The 21,760-nt window shown below is 44.1% G+C and overlaps 1 protein-coding gene across 5 annotated transcripts in view; it reads left to right on the top strand.

The window, feature by feature from the left end:
- Positions 1 to 21,760, top strand: part of CADPS (calcium dependent secretion activator) — a 356,811-nt gene that overhangs the window by 143,705 nt on the left and 191,346 nt on the right. For all 5 annotated transcript variants that reach the window (XM_045025308.1, XM_045025307.1, XM_045025309.1 and 2 more), the window contains 3 exons: positions 10,043 to 10,123; positions 16,989 to 17,225; positions 19,434 to 19,555. In XM_045025308.1, coding sequence (XP_044881243.1) covers positions 10,043 to 10,123; positions 16,989 to 17,225; positions 19,434 to 19,555 — 440 coding nt within the window. The remainder of the gene's footprint in view (positions 1 to 10,042; positions 10,124 to 16,988; positions 17,226 to 19,433; positions 19,556 to 21,760) is intronic.

Here is a 21,760-nt window from a genome sequence, read left to right as displayed (position 1 = left end):
CCCCGCCGCCGAAGACCCCAGGCCTCCTGAATCCTCTGGGCAGCCCTGCATAGGGTGGGTTGTGCCAAGGCAGTGGGACCTCCAGCAAATGCCTGGTATATCCTATGATGCTGTCCTTGTGGAAAAGAGCAGTGAGTTTGGACCTCAGGGATTGCCTATAGACATCTCCTAGGATTGGCTGTTTGTTGGTCCTCCAGTGGCTAAAATGGCCAGGCGCAGGAAGAAGCCAATCAGGGCCCAGCAGGCCAATAAAAAGGTACTGCTGTTTCTTTTGAAGGCCGTTCTGGGTGAGGCTGTGACAGCGAAGGAAGGTTCTCCTTGTCTTAACCTAACAAACCTGGCCTGGTCATGAATCAGTGATGGAATGTTTTATGTTATGGACTTTAGTGTTCAGGTGGCCATTTTGAGTCAAGTGTTAATTTATTTCCTGTAACGGAAAGGTGAGGATGCTCTGCAGACCTCTGGCTCAGGTGAGTCTGTGATATGGTCCTGTACAAACCCATTTTTCAGAGGCAGAGAGGGAATAGAACATTTAGTTATCACCTCTCTTGGATTTCCCAGCACACTCTGTCTCCTGAAAGGCTATTTTTTAATGTCTGGTCCTGCACCACTGAAGTGCATGGGAATGTTTGGCATTGATATCAATGAGCACAGAGTCAACCCAGAGACTGTACGCTCTCCAGGTCCAAGGGCTGCTTTTATCTTTGTGTCTTGTACAGCTCCAAGCATGTTGTTCTGATTAAGCAAATTACTGTTTGCAATGATCCATAAGCTGCTACAATAATTTGTAAAAAGTGGAGGTACTGCATCTCCATATTCAAAAGCAGTGCAAGGCACAGGCTGAGACTAGTTTGCACCCAGAATGATGTGGAAACCTTTCACAACAGGGAAAATGTTCAGCCAAATGGGTCCTTGTTAACCCTGAGGCAGCATGAATCAGGACTTCCTGATGTTTGTTTTGAAGCAGCACTCAGCATTAGGAGCGACTGGCAGAAAGGGGTTAAAATTAGAAAATGATCCCAACACTTTTTGCCTTCATGCTGCTGTCTTGTAATGGTTGGAGACAATAGTGTAGACGGTGTTTGTCGCATCCAAGTTGTATATTTTAAATGCCCGACTATTAATTGAAGGATATATCTGTATGTTTCATCTTTTTATTAAAAATCCTTCTAGTTCATCATGAAGATACTTCTAACTGTGTTGCTCATGATAATTTCAGGCCTAAATGTTTAAGGATGCACAACACTTCACTTGAGGTGTGGTATTGTAGTCTTACTTTCCTAGTATTTATATAAGAGCATAATCTATTTAAACAACATTTGGCACTGGTGAGGCCACATCTGGAGTATTGCGTCCAGTTTTGGGGCCCCCCACCACAGAAAGGATGTAGACAAATTGGAGAGAGTCCAGCAGAAGGCAACGAAAATGATTAGGAGTCTGGGGCACGTGATTTACGAGGAGAGGCTGAGGGAACTGGGATTGTTTAGTCTGCAGAAGAGAAGAAGGGCGGGGAGGAGGGTTGATAGCAACCTTCAACTACCTGAAAGGGGGTTCCAAAGAGGATGGATCTAGACTGTTCTCAGTGGTAGCAGATGACAGAACAAGGAGCAATGGTCTCAAGTTGCAGTGGGGGAGGTCTAGGTTGAATATTAGGAAACACTATTTCACTAGTAGGGTGGTGAAGCACTGGAATGGGTTACCTAGGGAGGTGGTGGAATCTCCTTCTGTAGAGGTTTTTAAGGCTCGGATTGACAAAGCCCTGGCTGGGATGATTTAGTTGGTGTTGGTCCTGCTTTGAGCAGGGGGTTGGACTAGACGACCTCCTGAGGTCCCTTCCTACCCTAATACTCTATGATTCTATGAACTCCTTATGTGTTCTGAATCGCAACTTGCTTATGTTATTGACAAAATCTAATGTTAACAGCTAACAGAGCCTGTGTAGCTATGGGGTTGTCAGCTGGTTTGTATCCAGCCTCATCTTCAACCATAGAAATTAAGGTCTGACTGCCAAATCAGCATTACTACTGATGATTAAAAAAGCAGAAAGAACATGCATAGCTTAATTTTGTTTTTCAGAAGTAGGTTGGGCTTGAAGAGGTTTCTTAACTCTCTTGTTTTAAACAATCTGAGGGCTTGGCTACACTTACAAATTTGCAGCGCTGCAGCAGGGTGTGAAAACACACCCTCTGCAGCACTGCAAATTGCGGCGCTACAAAGCGCCAGTGTAGTCAAAGCCCCAGCGCTGGGAGCCGCGCTCCCACCGCTGTCCGTTATTCCCCACAGGGAGGTGGAGTACGGACAGCGCTGGGAGAGTTTTCTCCCAGCGCTGGCGCTTTGACTACACTTAGCACTTCAAAGCGCTGCCGCGGCAGCGCTTTGAAGTTTAAGTGTAGCCATAGCCTGAGATATATGTAATGGAGAGGGAATAAGTCTGACACTCTGATGTCATGTCCAGTCACCTTTTTTACTACAACTGCACTGTGATGGGTTTGTTTTTAATCTGTAACAACAAAGCCTTTACTAGAGCATTTAAACTGGGATCAATGGTGGCCTGTTCTTTTTAATTGATGAAAACCCAGATTAACTCCACTGAAGTTCCTCCTGGGTTTCACTGATGTAACTGAGATCAGAATCTTGTCTGATAACATTAAAACATAAAGCATGGTTCAGGGCATTCAGGTGTCTTAGTAGCAAACTGAACAGTGTCAGACTTGAAACTGGTTTGATTCAGATTTCTTTACTGCTTCATCTTAGTGTTGCGCTCCATATTGTTTAACATAGTGCAGGTTAAATTACTAGTGGTTGTTTTCCTTTTCCTCTGACTTTTCTTCCTCCTCCTAAAGTGCAGTGTCTTTTATTCACGATGTCCCTAAAGTACAGAAGTTGAGTTTGCCACGTTCTCATGGTGAGTGTGACTCAGTGTCGTAGACTCCAACCTTGATTGCTCATTGGCAAGGTTGTCATAATGAAGAGGCTCTATTAATAATCTGAAACAGTTCTTGAGTAGGGTTTATAAATTGTTGAGGGTGTATCAATTGTACAGAATCATAGGATGGGTTGTTACTAAAGTCCTCCTTATGTCAATAACCTCCTCTAAAAAAAATTGCATCCAGTCAAAGAATATTTCATAAACAGTTTGTATGTAAGCCAATCTTTTTGCCAGATTCTTTTACTGTAATGGAACAGTCAACATTCGGTAACTACAAATGAATGTACGGTACTCTGCTGTACATTCCGGTGCACACTAACTCTGGTTCTGATACATTTTTGTTCCTAATTTGAGTCAAATCTGCATATTTTTAAACTTTTAACAACTGTAGCAAGGCAAGCGTCAAGGCAAACGGAAAAAAATAATGGCATGTGTGGATAGACATAAGAAAAGACCCAATATGCAACTAGGCAATTGTGTAATGAGCAGATTAGAATTGGAAATTGAGCATGGCCTGTATTTTTGACATGTTGCTGGAAAAAAATTGGCACATGTGACATATCTTATGTACACTGAGATTTATGATACTTTTTCAGACTTAATTGACTGGGGCAACCTTATGATTTATATCTTTGCTTTATTCATAGCACACCCATAAAAAAGTCATAATGCAGAACCAGACTAATTCAATTTCTCTTTGACCTTGTAAATCATTTATATATTTGGCTGTCAGTTTTTGAATATAAAGTATGCATACATACTGCAGAAAATAAATTGCTGACTCTCTAGCTAAGAAATTGGGCTTTGATTGCTATTCAGGGATAGTTTCCTGTCACCAGATTGTTCATTATTGCTTAGATAACTTATTTTACATTAACTGTTTAACTGTGTTTCACAAGCAAATTATATTTCAACATTCTCGATCTAGGATCAGTTCCGTCGTTGGCACTTGTCCTTATTCTACATGGAGAAAGAATTCTAATGTATTTGGTAAACTAAGGCCATGTCTACACTATGAGTGCTACAGCAGCACATCGGTGGAGCTGCAGCTATGTGGCCATGGCACTGTAGTGTAGATGCTTGCTACAGTGATGAAAGGGGTTTTTCTGTAGCTGTAACCAATCCACCTCTCCGAGCGGCAGTAGCTAGGTTGATGGAAAAGTTCTTCCACTGACCTAGCCATGTCTATACTCAGGGATAGATTGGCATAGCTACAGTTAACTTAGCAATGTTAACCTAACGTTTCAGTGTAGACCAGGCATAAGTTTCACTAATGTTATGCTACAGACTAGTTCTGGATAAGTTTTTCAAAGAATGAGTGGTAGCCATGGAGCTGCCATGTACGGTTATTGGAGTTAAGTACTTAAAAGCCTGCATAATGTTTTAAAATTGTAGGGATATGTGGCTTTTCATATCACTTTGTTCAACTGGTCATGGCAACGCTTCCTTTTAAAAAGGAATGCTTTATCCTCCAGATCAGGACTGAGAGAGCAGCTGTGGATGTAACCTCATAACACAAATAATCTCCCTAGTCCTATCCTTCCCTTCACAAGAGAAGCTCACACAATTTCCTCCAGCTGCAGCGTTACTGGAAAATGCCTGCAAAATCCTGATAGTCTAGAAAGTGCTGCTGTAAGGCATTGCGCTGGCTTATTAGCATATTAGAAGGACAGCTATCCAAGAACACCTCCTTGATTTCTACATTTAGAATTCAGGTTATTTGGGGTAATGTGATTAACCTCAATTACTGTCGCTCAAATCGAACTTGGAATAACGACGTCTGTTTCAGAGTTCTAAAGGAAAGGGGGACTTGGTACATTTCCCTCATTTAACGGAGCTGCTCTGAAAGTCTGTTCAGTCCAGTGGAAGCAAGTCTGGATAATGCATTTGTTAATAGGGAAGATATTTGGGGAACGTGGCGCAGGGGGGAGTGTCCCAAAGGGCCTGATCCTGAGAGGAGCTGAGCTCCTATTGGTTTCAGGACCATGGCCACATAGAATCCAGAGCAACACCATGTTGAGTTCTGACGTTAAAAGGTCAAATTATGAAATGCTTGTGGCACAGCCACAGGGAATGGAGTACAAATAAGCCTGAGCCAAAGGTCATTGACAGGAATAGAAATACTCTCATTGACCTCAGTGAGCTTTTGATCAGGCCCAGGATGCTTAGCAGGTTTGTGGCTTACGTTAAATCAGTGACTGAGGCCTTTAAATTGAATCAGAAAAATACATTCCCTCAGTGCCAGCTGTAATGACTCTGAACTCTCTGAGGCCTGGTCTACACTGGGGGGGGGGTCGATCTAAGGTACGCAACTTCAGCTACATGAATAGCGTAGCTGAAGTCGAAGTATCTTAGCTCGAATTACTTACCCGTCCTCACGGCGCGGGATCGACATCCGCGGCTCCCCCGTCGACTCCGCTACCGCCACTCGCTCCGGTGGAGTTCCGGAGTCGACAGGAGCGCGTTCGGGGTTCGATATATCGCGTCTAGATGAGAACTCCGAGAAATCGATTGCCACCCGCCGATCCGGCGGGTAGTGAAGACATACCCTGAGAAATCAGACCTACTGAAGCACATCAGCACACATACACATGCATACATATATGAGGGGAAAAGAAACATTTAAGTTATGCAAGGAGACAATAGGAAGGAAACTGTGACACACCAGTGTTTTGATGGCATATTGCAAATACATTCAAACCCAAGTGCAATATGCATTAGTCATATTGGGAATTGAAACTCTAATGGTTGCTGTAGCTGTAACTTTCCAGACTGCACTGCACCAGGCAAGTGGTTGCTCTGTGGAGCAATTTGTCTCTGGAGAAGGATAATACATAGGAAGACAGTTACAGCAACTCTAAGCCAGGTTATAAAATTGCTTTATGGGAAGCAGCGACTGAGAGCACTAGTGGTACAATGGCTTATGGTGATATTGCTTTCCAACAGGCAGAACAGGTCACTCTGACCATTAGGGTGACCAGATGTCCCGATTTTATAGGGACAGTCCCGATATTTGGGGGTTTGTCTTATGTAGGCGCCTATTACCCCCCACCCCCGTCTGATTTTTCACACTTGCTGTCTGTTCACCCTACTGACCATCATCGTTAGAAGAGCCAAATAGCAAGACAAGATAACTGCTAGGGGAAAGAAAACCCTGATTTCAATGTGGTTAGCTTCAGTAAAAGTTGGGGGGGAGGTTAAGTTATTTCTTACAAGAGACAAGAAGTGGCAATGGTACTGTCACAGAACTAATATTGTGGTCCTAGATTTTAGTTTTTGATTCCCCAGTCTCCTAAACAGATACTACTAGGAAACTGTGACAGGAGAATCAGTTTCCACTTGCATTAAGGGATATTTACAAAAGAAATATGAACCAGAACAATATTGAAATGTTTAATGCTGCTGAACCTGATGACTCTCCTGTATCTTGTGAAAAGAAGTGTTGCTACTAGCACTCCTACTTACCATTGCCAGTTTGAAGTTTTTAGATTCCTGCTGTGTCTCAACTTACCCAAAGGAGTTTAAACTGTACTTATAGTTGGGAAAGTGTCTGTAAAGTCAGCGTAACGTTGGGCATTTGAATGGGCCGAAAGTACTTGGTCGCTTGACCAGTCAAACATTGGTCAAATAGTGTCAAATAATGTCAAAAATGGTCAAACACTTTGAAGCAGTAATTTATTAGAACAATAATAAAGAGTAAGACTCTATGGTCTCCTGTAGGTTTAGCCTTGGATAAATATTTGCCTAATTATATTTAAAAAAGTGACTTAACTGAGTTGTTTGAGCTGAGAATAAGGCAAAATACAATGAAATTAAGTTCTTAAAAATGAAAGAATAATTATTACCTTTGTAGCAATGGTTGGTTAGCATTTAAATACAAACATTAAGACTGAACATTTACAAATGAAAAAATGAAGTTAAAATGCAATAAAACAAAAACATTGCAATTCTTAAAAAAAAAAAAAAGTCCTCTTTAAGTGCACTTATGCTAGGTAGACAGCAGGCTAACTCTTCAAGTACCTTGCTTTTCATTATCTCTTTCTTTAACAGCTTCAATTGCTTCATCTATATCTTTGTCATCATCATTTTAATGTGCTTTGTAAACTGATATGTACATTGGTGGCCTTGTATAAAATAAAGACACCCCACCACCACCTGCAATGTTCTGTTCTAGAAGATTCTAGCGAATCAAGAGGCTCAACTTCCAGTTATTCATCTTTTTCCCATCAGGTGACCTTAGCACATAGTAAAGTGAGTGATTGAGACATTTAAATAAGCTTGCTAACAATCAGAAAGGTAGGCCACCGCCTACATAGGGGCATTCTTCCTGAAATATTTGTTTATATTTGAGTGGTGAAATAGGCAGGTAGCTGACTGGCCAATTAACTGGCTTGCCAAGCCTTAGTTGGCACCTTCTTATTCCTCTTATCAGGGCTGGATTTACACCTTAGTGGCCTTAGGCACAGCATCTTCAGTGCCCCCCCTACAGCTGACCGTATCCCTAGAACGCTGGCACCCATAAGCACATGCCTAGTGTGCCTAACTGGAAATCCGGCCCTGCCTCCTATCTGCTCCTTTTGGGTCTGATTCTGATTTCACTTACACTTGTACCAATGCTGAAGATAATGGACTTACCCCGGAGTTACACTGATGCAAGAGAGAGTTAGCCCCTGTGTGTCATAGAACCATGCTGGAACTGCATGCTTAACTGTCACGAGCAACTCCTTCCTGTTGGAGCTTTCAGAGTCAGTGCAACTGCGAACAGCAGCACACTGCAGGATTCCACACGTCGATGGTGAAAGGATCTCGCCCCTGGTGGTGTGGATTGGCTCTCGTGAGGGTTGAGGTCTTAAGGAAGAAAAGAGAGAGAAGACGCGCAATAGCACTGCAATGCAAACTAATGGCCGTAAGGGCTGGTCAAGCCAGTGTGTCCGAGGTGAATATTGTGTACACCTGCGTATAGCGCACAACAAATAGAAAATCACAGCTGTACTTTCTGTTATGATCCCTGCACACTAGGAAGTTATGCAGCACGATAGTGAAGCCCGTACCGATCTTTATTCATCCAAATTGCTACGGAAGTCAGTAGATTCAAGAACTGCTAATATAATGGGCCAAATCCTCAGCTGGTGTAAACCAGCATTGCTCCATTAACTTCAGTGGCTGCACAACAGCCGAGGGGGCCGGCCTAGTGTTTATGTAAATGTGGATATTACACAGAAATTTTAAATTCCCTAGGAATTATTATGCATAAACCTTCAGAGAATAACACAGCAGAGTATCCTCTTTTATTTCTCTCTCATTTAATCTGTTAAGACTTTTTGAATCTATTATCTATGCTATTTTATTCCCACTAAAATGAAACTGGTGCCCAATGTGGCCCTCTCTCAGAATATCCTCAACACACCTTGAGACCAGATTGGGACATGTGCCTCGTTAAAGACTTCAGGACTGGGCGTCTGCTTTTAACTGCTAGGGAAAGAGTAGTGCTGAAAACAGAATGTTGTGTCTGTGGAAATGTGTGATGGGACTTTTAACTTCAACCAATGTGTCAATAAAAAAAAAATGGCAAAGGTAGCTACTCGTTTACCTACCCCTGCAACTCTTAGTGGTTTATAACTGTACTGCTGACCTCTGGGTAGAGCGCTTTGACGTCTGCTAACCAGCCACATTCTAGGCTCTCGGCTTCACCTCCAGCCATTAGTCATTAGCTGCCGTTAAATGCCCTCCCCGTCGGTCACAATTGGTTAATTAAAATCTCCAACAGACCAAATTGATCTGACACAAGGGACACTGCAAGGCACTTAAAGCACAAATAAAATGCAATTGAAACTTCAAGAGCAGCCTGTCACGTCCTCTGCTGAACAAACTGGAAACCTGGTCACAACAGCTTTTCCTACGATTTTTAGACCAAACAAGAACCTGGAGCACTTGCTGTGCATAATAGTTGCGATGGCAGTACTGACGAGAGTCCAGAGCACGAATACCTACCTCATATTCCAGAACCCTGCAGCTGAAAATGAAAAATTGGAGGAGGAGGAGGAGGAGATGCTACAGGAATAGGATGTTATGTCCTAGGAAGGAGATGGGTTAGCAAATGTAGTGAAAGCCTGAAAAATAAAAGGGGTGGTGAAGTGTGTTTTGGAGTTATTGTCCTCCTCGGCAAAGCATCTTCCTTTCCTCTTTATATAGGTACAGATATCTTCTGATGTTACAGGTTGACATGTGCTACTATAAGGCATGCCGCCATTACTGGCGGGAATCTATACAGAAGGCTAGTGCATCCCCGAACTGTGCCCTTGGGTTCCCCAGGAGCCTGAATGAAGCCTAAAATGTTGACCTATAGGTAACACTGCTAATGGAGAAAGTATAATGTGAAAAGGGAGGGTAGACTTTGCCGTGGAAGTAAGGAAGTTTTGGGCCTTAGTGCATACACTGAGTTTATCTTCAGTGAATTCCCACCATGCCTCATGTGTAAGGCTAAGATTTGGGCCTGGGTATTTTTAGTAAAAGTCATGGTCAATAAACAATAAGTCACGGAATCCAGAGTCCCACTGCCCAGGACTAACAGCCCAAACCCTGCCGTGCGGGTCTGAAGTTGCAAAGGTCACGTAAAATCACATAATCTGACCGACTCATAACCTTATTCGTGTGCCTGTGTGAGACCAACTCTACGTCCCCCATTTGCTCCTCTCTGCTGCCCCCCGCAGTAGCGCTATTATAAGTGGCGATGATACTGCTTTTCCCACATCAGTGAATGTAGAACTGGCCCAACAGCCCAGGGGGATTCATATATCTGTCCATGACGGAATTTCTACCCACAGAGGTAGCTACATGGGCATCTAATGCAGTCTGACAAAATGCATTCAACTGAGCATGTCTGTTTAAAGATTTTTTGGAAAAATGAATCAATATGCGCGTGTACCATGCCTTGCAGAATGGGGCCGGACCTTGACTGGTGCCTGTCAGAGCTAGTGCAATACAAATATTAAATAATAATGTAATGAAGTCGTACGCTCTCAGAAGCTGAACAGGCTTCTGCTGGGTGATGCTCTGGTCGTCTTTTTTCATCCTAAAAATTCTGTTTACTTTTTTTTTTTTTTTGCCACACAGCTGGATAATCCAGATGAGCAAGCTGCACAGATCAGACGAGAGTTAGACGGACGCCTTCAAATGGCAGATCAAATTGCCAAGGTAAGAAAACTCTAATTAGTAACTAGCACATACGTAGCTCCATGGAGCTACCATGCACCCCTCTTCTCAGGGCCTGCTCCTCAGAGATGCTGAGCACCCACAGCTCCCAGTGAAATTAGTGGGATCTACGGACAGTCTCTGTTTCTTAGTGTCAGGCTCAAAATTCCTGTTGGGGAATGAGTGTAGGTTCTGGGGAGCTGCTGTTGGAAACGGTGGAAGGTATTTGGGTTTCTTTCCTAGAAGCAGTTGTTTTGTTAGGAGCTGGGGTTCCTGTGTTTCTTTCCCTGCCGGTAGGCAACCTTCCCTCAATGACTCCAGACTTGCTAGTGCACATAGAACCACATTTGGCCAAATATCGGTGCTGTGCATGGGTGGGCTGGCACTCTCCTGGCCTAGTATCCGCCTCCTGTCTGGGACAACACCCTCCTCGCATGTTACAGTTGAGTTGCCTTTGATATCTATCCAGTGCAGCAGGCCTATGAGCCATTCCCTCAAACTAACCTCGGCAACAAAGCATCTGGAACCACGCCACTCTGCAGGGGCAGACTGTCACCATACCACAGCTTGCTGAAGCCAGTCATTTCTCTGTTTGGTATCGGGGTAACTCTCACACAGTTTCAGGTGACCTAAAGAGGACAATAGCTTTGGGAGCTTTGCCATTGACTTCACTGGGGCCAGGATTTCACCTCTGATTTCGCCAAATCTCCTGAGTCTTATATCAAACCCCAAATGTGGGCAGTGTCACGTGTTTGCTCTGCAGCACCATGCTCAGTGCCCCTGTGATCTAACTGAAATGTTGCAGTCTATAGTCAGGACAGGATACCCCATTAGAAGAAGAGAGAAAACAAAAAAAACCTAGTAGAAATCTAATCAGCAAACTAAATCCACTTCAATTCAGGATGCAAATAACAAATGAGAATTCCCTGCCTTCCACCAGAAGCCTGCATTGTGAAACAGCTGATTTTGTCCTTTCCCTCCAAACATATGGAATAAAAAAATCCCCCAAATGCAGACTGCCAGCATATCTCCAGCCCCGTCAGTGGCACTCGGGTGGGTTCCTCATTCCTGAGGATAAACACCCATGCACTCTCCTCTTTGCAAACACAGAAAAGTCAGTCTCTTTATATATCTGGAAAATCTGACACGCTGTCAAAGCTCTCCCATATCAGTGAGCAAATAAGACTCCATACTTTCCTGACAGGGCCAGATAATAAAATAATCCCGAATGGACTTTACAAGACAGATTTGATCAATACCCCTGCCACAAAATGAATTGCCAATTCTGACCACCTCTGGTTTATTCTAGAAAAGAAAAGTCACATTATGAGTCCCTCCATGGTAAACTGTAATTCCTTGAAGTATAAATGTCGTTATTGTACCAGAATTTTGAAACCTTCTACAAGGAATGCAGTCTTGAAGCTGCTTCTAAGTAAAATAGTTTGAGAGCATTGGGAGTAAAGTATGTATTTGTAGTCTATTATTAATGATTTAGCAGCAGCACTTGTAGGTACATCACATCCTTACAGATTGCTTTGCATTTTTCAAAGCACTGTTCAAACCGTAACCAGGTAATTTTCATCACTGCATCCTTGGGAGGGTCGCTGATATGATCCCTATTTTACAAATGGAGAAAATGAGCTATCTGAGAGCAAGTTAGTGGCAGATAAATAATCAAAACCTGACTCTCCTTCCCCACTTTTAAATCAGAGTGGGCTGTTATTTTAAGGAAAATATTGAACCTTCTCTTGTTTCTTTAAAGAAACTCTGCATGAAGCATGGTCACCGTCCAAGGTTTTGAGAATGTTAGCTGGTCATTTGGGTATTGATACTAGAGCTTCTACCTACTTATTTATTTAACTTTCTGTTTACTACATTTTCGAATGGGGGCAGTAGTATTCATAACTCACTGGCAGTCAGCAGAGGGTGCAACTGCATGACTTACCTTTGCAAACACATATATACCATTGTCATTTCCCCCAAGGACAGTAAAACAGAAACAAGCTGCTACCAGGCCTATGAGACCAGGCCATGTGAAAGCTCCTAAAACAAATATATTCTAAAACTTCCCTTTTGCAGGGCTTAACTTTCAAAATGCAACTTTGGAGGATGGGGGGAAATTGTATTTGAAACTAACATATCAGTCATGATAATATATTCAGTACATATTGTTACTTAATCCCTTTTCCATGATTGCTGCTAGCCACCAATTTAGCATGTCAAAATCCTACAGTATCTGCATACTAAGATACTTGCTGTTCTCACAACTCCATGGTTGCTGCTTTTTGCTGGCATCCAAATGACTTTCTGGATCCTTCTCTATAGTTTCTGCACAAACTTATTTTCTGTGCAGGAGCATCACAGCCGGTAATTCAGTTCCAGCCTAGTCTTTAATTTTATGAAAAGAAAAATGTCTAATTTATTGGTTCGTGTTGCAGAATTGTATCATGCCTGGTGATTGATTGTGGGTGCACAATCGATGCACTAAAAAGTACTTCGCAGCACCAAGGTGCCATCACTGAGTTTCAGTTATAATGGTAGATTAACTCATCATATAAGAAATTAAAGTTAGGATATTTTCAATTAAGATGTGATGGAGGCTGTGCGGTCTAGTAGGACCAAGAAGCAAGAGTGCCCCAGTGCTGGTGTCTTAATGACCAGCTATGGGACCTTGAAGAAGTTATTTGCCCAGGATCACTCAGTAACCTGACCCACACACCGGAACACTCGAGCAGAGCTGTATCTTTTCCTATGCTCAGGACAGCTCAAATGTAGCTTTTGGTGTTCAGTGGCGTCCTGCACTGGAATGGGTTACCCAGGGAGGTGGTGGAATCTCCATCTTTAGGGGGAATCTCCATCCTTGACAAAGCCCTGGCTGGGATGATTTAGTTGGGGATTGGTCCTGCTTTGTGCAGAGGGTTGGACTAGATGACCTCCTGAGGTCCCTTCCAACCCTAATAGACTATGATTCTAACACAATGCGACCCCACTCTTGGTTGTCCCATAGGTGCTACCACAGTAAATACAATTATAATTAATTGTGTTTATGTATATTTACTGTCCCTGTATTTGGGTTAATAGTTTAGGGCCAAATTCTCTTTTGAGCACACAGCCCAGACGGAGGGGAGTTCTGTGGAAGGGATGGAATCCTCCTGCCAGATGGCTCCCCACTCCTGGGGCTATCACAGCCTGTTGCATCCACCCCTCCATGGGTGGGAGGTCTGGGGTATGAATCATGTGTGTGTATAAGCCAGGCAGAACGGAGCCCCAGGCCTGATTAAGGGCTTTGCGTGATGCCATCATAATCATAATGGAGTCTATAGCTGAGGATCTGTTGGCCACAGTCCTGCCCCTCTTCTGGTCAGTCCCCTTGTGCGAGAGCAGTGGGGAGCCTTCCTACATGGGGCTCACTCCTTCCTGCTCTGTCTGCCTGACCCCAGTGCTATCCATCCCTACCATCCTGCCTCAACTCACTAGCTCCCACCCAGACATCTCATCTGCTGTATCATCACCTGCTACTTCTACCATCTCACACCCACCTGTGTCGTGATCTCAGCCTCCCACTGCTCCCCAGACAGCTCATGAAAGGGCAGAGTCCCCACCGGTTCTCAGCACCGCACACATGGGCCATCAGTATCAAAAGCTCAGGCCCCATCCCACGGTTTTCTTTTAGCATTTAAAGGAGCAAACATGCACGTTTCTGGGCTGCTTTATTCCTCTTACCTCCCCTTTAGCCTTAGAGACTCTTCCTGCCTTTTTTCTTTGACTTGGACTTAGTGAGACTCACCTGGTCCTCCTGTCAGGGTGAGTCAACAGAATAGCCCTACCTTTCCATATAATGTCTTAGAACCTGATAACCTAACGCACAAATAAATCCATCTTGCCCCACTTCCAAAGTGCCTCAACTCTCCACCCTTAACATCTGTCCTGCTCACCCCACTTGCCAACCATCTATTGACCCTCCCACCACTCCATGAATATCCATCATCTGAGCAGCCTCACACATACACCCCAGATTTCCAACCTGTCTCACAGACGTGTCCACCCACTTCAGTGGGAGTCTCGTCTGTACAAGAACTACAGGGTTTGGGCATTGATGGAGAAGCTACTGGTGACAAATAGTGAGATTTTATTTCTGATGGTTACTGCATTTGAAATGTGATGTATGGAAGCAGTGCAGAAGCTGGTACATCGGGAGAGATGAGTAGTGCAGTGACGGGACATTAATGTTTGAGCATCAGTGCTTTCAACAATATCTCCCATCATTTAAAAAACATTTGGGGGGTTTTTTGAGTGGTCTCTGTCTCATGTAATGCACGGGCCATCAGACAGCACAGTTAGATAGCTTGTCTTATGCCAGGAATAATTTACTTGAGGATAGTTTCTGAAGTCAGAGATTTGAAATTGAAGGCTGCATTTTAATTGCCTGGCACAAGTGTTGCTTTGAAATGTGTTTGTAATGAATAAACCATTGAGTACTCTCTGATACACTCTGTCAGCCTGTGTTGCTGTTTGTATTTCTTCTACAGCCTTAAGAAGGTTTCCTGGCAGAAACATGGTCTTGTTTTCTTTTCCAGGGTGCATTTTATGAACCTCTTTTTTATGGTGTCTTTATGAACTGTCAGCCCTGGAGCGAGAAGATATTTCTCAAGTCGTCTCCACAATTCTGTGTTAGAGCTTTTTCTGGTAATGAGCTCTGGCCAGATAGCTCTCTTTTGACATCAGGCCTCAAGTGCGGGTGCTGAGGCCTTCTTGGCCTGAGAGAGAGATTGCCCTTTGAATTACCTGCCTGGCCAGTTTGTTACAAAGAAAATGCAGAGAAGGTGCTGAGGGGACTAGAATCATTCACTGCTTCAACCATTTCCCACCACAGTGTTTATTCCTCATTTTGTTAATGACTTGGCAGCAGGCCCTGCCCACTCCTAGCACAGTTGTGGTAGGAAGTGGAATGGGTGTGTGTCCCACGGGTTTGGGAAGCATGCAGGGAGCCCCCCCAGAGTTCCCACGCCCCTTCTGAGCTGCAGAGCTCTGCTCTGCCAGGGCTGCATCTGCCCTGGCAGGCAGGTGAGACCCAGGGCTGGTGGATCTGCACAAACCCTTCTCCTGCTATGGATGAGAATGAGGGGGCTGAGGGGGCTACTGCTGCCCCGAGATCTCTCCTGCCTGCCCCATGGCCTGGGAGGGAATACTTGGTTAGCCCAGGCTGCTTCCCATTGCTTGGGCTCAGTGCAGCAACCAGGCCTTAGGATCCTGAGCTTTTAACTGGGATGATAAAGCTTAGTCAGTCACGTCTAAAGTCACGTCTAAAGTCCCATCCCATGGTAGCAGTGCCCTCTGGGAGGGAACTGTGCCTAACACCAACCCCTTCCTGAGATGCAGCTTCCAACTGGGACCACACACCCTTCGTTCTCATGGCCTAGATCCCCGTTAGCACTTCAGACCCTTCATGAGACAACCCTAAGATAACAGCAGGGAGACCTGGAGTCAAAGCATGGATGACGTCACAAGTGAAATTGATGGCCTCGCCCAAATCACTGGCAGATATTTGGCCACATATACAAACCCAACACACAGCAGGGCACAGCTGGCGATGCTTACTCGGGAGAAGAACTGTGCCTAACACTTACTCGGGAGAAGGGCACTGGCACTGGCACTGGCCTGGCGCTGCGGAGATCAGGATTCAGTTTCTGGCTCTATTGCAGACTCTGGGTGACCTTGGACAAATCACTTCTTGGTGCCTCTGTCCCATCCATGTGAAAAGGAGACAATAATCCTTTTGAACCCTTCTGCGGGGGCATTGTGAGAATAAATCCTGTTGTGTTTGTACTACGGGTGCTATGCAGCTAGGCAGGAAATTCCTAGGCTTTTTGGAGCATTGCAGATCGTAATAAAGGTGAACTGACGGAGCTGCATGTGGGAGAAGACGCTTCTGGTGCACATGCCAGCTGGGCCCAGGCAGAGTAGAGCCCTGCAACCCGACAGCATTTGACTACAAGCGATGGGTTCAGGCTGTGCATGAAAAACAACCCGAGGCTTTCTGGGTCGGGTCATCTGTGATCACCTCCTCTTGCCCATGGGGTCGGCATGACAGCTGCCTGTCCCGCTCCTGCTGGTTGTCGCCACCTCTCTCCGCTCTGTGTGCTAACTAGTCATGCAGCAAGGCACCAGTGGCCGGTAGGAGTAACACATACAGATGCCACCATGACAACTCCACACACAGAGACAGATCACATCGGGAGTGGGAAGTGCCCAATGGGCCGAGCCCCAAGGACAAGTCTGCAGCGCTGACACAAGTTCTCATGCAAGTGTCGGGTTTGGGTCAGTTCTGAAAATATCATGAGGCCCTTGGGTTAGGTTGGGGTTGGCTGTGATCGGCTCAGGGTTGGACTTTAAAATTAGCCCTGAGCAGATCTCTAAGGAGGAATCTATCATTTGAATGAGGGGAGAAAAACCAGGGGGCCATTCCTCCGCTTGTGTAAATTTGGAGAAGCTCCATTTACTTCAGTGTAGCTATGGCAACACACACCAGCTGAGGATGTGGGCCAGGGCGTGTATACTGATGAGGCATGTATATAGGAGACAAGCTGTATTAACAGATAATGAATGTGAAACTGAAAAATGCATACAGGAAGCTACAGTTTATCACATAAATGCCAGGCACTCGTTCATCCAGTTGCTAAAGGTAATGTATCCATCCAAGTGGCTTGGGAGACAGCTGTTATGGATGGTGGTAGTTCTCCATGTGCAAGGCACTTTCCAAATGCACGTGGGGACCTAACCAGATCACTCACGTGGTGCGACAATCCAACAAGCGACTCTTGAGTATCCATTAAATCTTAATATATTTTTCTTGTTGTTTTAATCCAAGGAGCGTAAATTTCCGAAATTTGTATCCAAAGAAATGGAAAACATGTTTATCGAGGAGCTGAAGTCTTCTGTCAATCTGCTGATGGCAAACTTGGAAAGCATGCCAGTGTCCAAAGGCGGCTCTGAGTTCAAGTTACAGAAGCTAAAACGCAGCCACAACACCTCAATAATTGACCTGGGAGAAGAAAATGAAAACCAGCTTTCAAAGTCAGATGTTGTGCTGTCTTTCTCCTTGGAGGTAAAAGCTACAAACTGTCTCCATTTGAACATATAATGTGCTGAATTAGTGTGATTAAGAATCACACCAATCAATGCCTAGCCAGTCTGAGCCATGAGAGTAGATATTAAAATAACAGCCTGAGGGGCAGAGGTCAGTAAAAGGATTTCCTAATCCCCAAGCGGGGCTTTCTTCCCTTTTAGGAAACAATTATAAAATGCTTTTATCAAGCTTCATAATGTGCCCTTTTAGATTTCTCCCAGTCGTGTTAGAACAATCTATGGAGATTATACTAATGTGAAATTCAAGGTAGATTGTATCAAGTCGCTCAAACAGTAGTATAATTAACTAGCATCTTCACAGTGTCACAGTGTTTGTACCAAGTGTAGAAGCCATGAGCTAAATTCATTTGCAGGGCAACTCCACTGAAATTGGGTGGAATTAATCCAGGAACTAATCTGGATGCCTCATTTCTCTATACTACCTAAAAACGTTCTGTTTCAGGGAATCACAAAGTTTCATTCTCTTTGCTTTTTGCAATAATAGGGTTCTGTGGGTTTTTTAAATCAAAAATAGAACTTCTGGGATAGAAATAGTCATCAGTGTAATTTCATAGAGACTTTATTACTGGTTCCTAAACTACTAAAACCTTGTGCTTTAGGTGTCTTTGCATTTGATTATTGCTAAGTAGAGATGTCACTTTATTCCTCAGAGAGACAAGGTGGCCAAGGTAATATCTTTTATTGGACCAATTTCTGTTGGTGAGAGAAACGAGCTTTTGAGCATACACAGAGCGGACCTGAAAAAGGTGTAAAATGAAATAAAGAGGATTTATATTTACCATTTCCCCCATTTTTGTCTATTGTTTTTTCTGCTAAATGTCCCTTTTGCTGTGTAATTTACACCAATTTTCACCATTACCCCAATTTAACAGCATGCAACTTACACCACTGTTTACAATATCACTGAATTCAGCGTTCAAAATATTTAAGGTAATATTGGCTTCATGATATTTGCAATATTCAGTTCAGCCTTACTGGAAATTTGGTTGTGTATGAATCCAGGGCTCATGTCTTTGATGTAGACATCAAACAGGGCATAACTAGTATGTGCACAGGTATCAAGAAACAGTGAAATGTCACAAAGCACTAGACCTACTTGTAAGAAAAATATGTGCCGTTCATAAACAAGCTGTTCATGACAACATTGTTTAACATGTTTATCCCAACTGAAACCGATTCAGAAGGAAATTGTACGTGGAGCTTTGAAGTTCTAGAGGGTGAGCAATCCATTCATATGCACAAAACATTTGCGCAGCAGAAGTTTGGTCAAGAAACATTGATTCATCAGAGAATCTGCAGGCGAATGACAATGCATCAGGGAATATATAGCATGGAATTTGAAATTTTAACTTATACGCTGCATCTCTAGTTATAAGAGGAACAGAAACATCCATGTGATTTCTTCATGAAGACACATTGTTAACATGATGATTCATCAACATTAAAAGAAGAAAAAGTTTTGATAAGACAGACTTAAGGTTGACAATTATATATACTGTGTCATAAACAAACACATGCATCATCCTACTGCACTTCCTGTATAATGACACTTGTTGATGAATCTTCTACAGGGACTAAACCTGTGATCTCTGGACCTAAACACATAAGCTTCTCCCGCTAGAGTGAAGGGATCAGTTCCATTAGCTTACCCGAAGTAGCAGACTGATAAGTCTCTGTGTGGCCTAGCCACTGGAAAGGGACAGAGAGCCACATTCTGCTAGTGTGGGTCAGTCAAAGAACTGGGATTGACAGAATTTGCAAAAATATTAGCAGAAGGTGAGTCCAAACTGCAGCACTGATAGTGATACGGATTGTTGATGTTTTGTGAGTGGCTTCTTGTTTGGATCTCAGCCCCTCACAAGGGTTATTTATTGGTCTTACCATGTTATGAAGTTGAAGGCATTCAGTACCCCGCAAGAGCAGACCCATATCATATATATTTGGGCAGTCTCCCTGATGAAAGATAGAGTGACTTGACAGCAAATTGAAAATTGGGACAGAGATGGGGGGTAATAGGAGCCTATATAAGAAAAAGACCCAAAAATCGGGACTATCCCTATGAAATTGGGACATCTGGTCACCCTAATGAAAGAGCTTCAGCTGAAAGAGCTAATTTGCTGTTGTATTGCTCAGTACTTTCCTTACACTTCTTCTCTTCACTCCATAGGTCGTCATAATGGAAGTGCAGGGTCTAAAATCCTTAGCTCCAAACCGCATCGTTTATTGCACTATGGAAGTAGAAGGTGGAGAGAAACTGCAGACTGACCAAGCAGAAGCTTCGAAACCAACGTAAGTTTCTCTTGCTCTCCTGCATGTTTTTCTCTGCTCCATTGCTGCACTGTTCTCATGAAAAGTAAATAAATGTATAGCTATCAAGGCCAGAAGGGATCATTAGAACTTACATAGGGAAAGCTTCATTCATTTATTTCCAGATGAGAAACATATACAGAGCTTCACCCTGCGCCAAATGAACAACAGGTAGGCCCAGTTCAGCAAAGCCCATAAGCACATGCTTAAGTCCTGTTGAAGATAATGGGACTTAAATGTGTGCTTAAAGTTAAGTATGTGATTAAGTGCTTTGCTAAATAGGGATGGAGGTTAAGCATGTGCATAAAGTTAAATATGTGCATAGTGTTTATTTGATCTGAGGCTGTTTTGGGTATGTATCCATCATCTCATCCTTCCTGTCGTGTCTTTGGAAGTATTCTAGGAAAGAAAAACAAGGATGATGGAAAAGGAACTCCGTTTTGAAAGGCAACATTAATGAGAAGAGGAGGGGAACCGAAAAGCATAAGGGTGTGTGTGTGTGTGTGTGGTGGGGAGGTCTTTAAAATACTTTCAAGGAACATTGATGGGGAAAGAAAAAAAGGGAGCCTGAGCAGAAGTTAGTGATGGGTGAGAACGTGCAGGGACAGCCGCTGCGGAGGTGAGAGAGAATGAGTCACACGTGATGGATGTTAGTCCTGTCACTTGCTCCACAACTGGAGAGTACCTGGGTACTGAGGTGATATGTTATAAAGACTGACATCGACTTTTGTACTGGCGACCCCTTTCACATGCTAGCCTCTGAGTGTGACACCCCCCCCCGCATAAATTAAAAACACTTTTTATGTATTTAACACCATTAGAAACACTGGATGCAAAGTGAGTTTTGAGGTGGAGGCTGACAGCTCGCGATCCCCCATGTAATAACCTCACAACCCCCTGAGGGGTCCCAACCCCCAGTTTGAGAACCCCTGGACTAGAGAGCGGGAAGAAGATAAAAGAAAAGTGGGAGAGAGGGAAGAGTGCATTGTAGCATCCTTTCATTTCCTCTTCACTTTTTACTCCTTGTGTGCCTCCATGTCCCCACTCAACCTTCTCCTCTCCCCTTTCCCTGACACCCCCTCCCCTCATCTCTTGGTCTTTTCTTGTCTCTTAAGCAAGGAGGCAGGGCCAGTTTGGGGAATGATGGAAATAAAGCGCTTTCTTGTCCAAGGCCCCAGAGATTGGTGAAACCTCTGTGTGAAAGAGAGAGGCAGGGATCCGGAGCTTGGCTCTGCTCTGTGCTGTGCTGCCAGGGTCTCGAGCACCTGGTGCGGAGCTGTGCGCTGCTGTAATCTGTTGGCTCTCAAAAGGAAAATTCTGTTTGGTTAAAAGGGGCTAGATGTGAACCACCAAAGGGAATGTCCTCTCCCTGCTACTGTCTTCCCACCCTCCTCGTTGCTGTTCTCCGCTCATCTCCCCTGCAAGACCTAGCACCACCCCCCTCTCTCCTTCCATCTGCTGCCCCATGCTTCATTCCATCAAGGGGCTGGTGATGGGGAGGTGACAACTGTTATCATGGGAGATGAGTCTTTTCCCACATGCCTCTGAATCTAAATCCTGACCAGCAGCACCCCCTGCTATTCTAGTCCTGAGTGGGAAGATTGGCTAGGTGTGCAAACCCTCTCTGTCAGCTGGGCCCTGAGAGTCTCAAAAGCAGGCAGAACTCATACCAAAGCTGCTAATGAAAATGCCAGTGGCACAAGGTAAACGTTTTGCACAGCTCTGATTGGCAACGTTTGAGAGACAAAAAAACTCAACAGTGTTTTCCTTAGGATTTTAAGAAGGAGCCGACACAAAATTCCCTCTGGACTCTCTTCACACCAGGAAATACCCAGAGAGATCCTACAGTATCAGCCCCAAGCCTCTTCATTTTTTAAATACAACTTTTCTCCCAAGCTAGTCATTGGGGGTGAGCAAAGTGGTTTATTACATTCCTTGGTGGGTTACCTGAGAGGCAAGGCAAACTCTGGAAATTTGCCTCTGGATCTTGGTGAGTTATATATCCTTGTTCTTAGTGGGAAACGACGTGCGATGCCATCGCTTTTCTCTTTCCTCTCCTTCCTTTGCACCAGAACCTTTTTCCTTCTCTCTTTCCTCTTTCAGTGGCACGGGCACATTTTATGAATGGAGCCAGTTGAATCGCAGGAGCTGCCTAGGGGCCTGCTCAAAGACCTCTCTGACTGCTCC

The sequence above is a fragment of the Mauremys mutica genome, chromosome 7 (genome assembly GCF_020497125.1).
Source record: "Mauremys mutica isolate MM-2020 ecotype Southern chromosome 7, ASM2049712v1, whole genome shotgun sequence".
Taxonomy (NCBI): domain Eukaryota; kingdom Metazoa; phylum Chordata; order Testudines; family Geoemydidae; genus Mauremys; species Mauremys mutica.
Note: the sequence above shows the minus strand (reverse complement) of the source record. Positions and strands in the feature narration are given on the sequence as shown.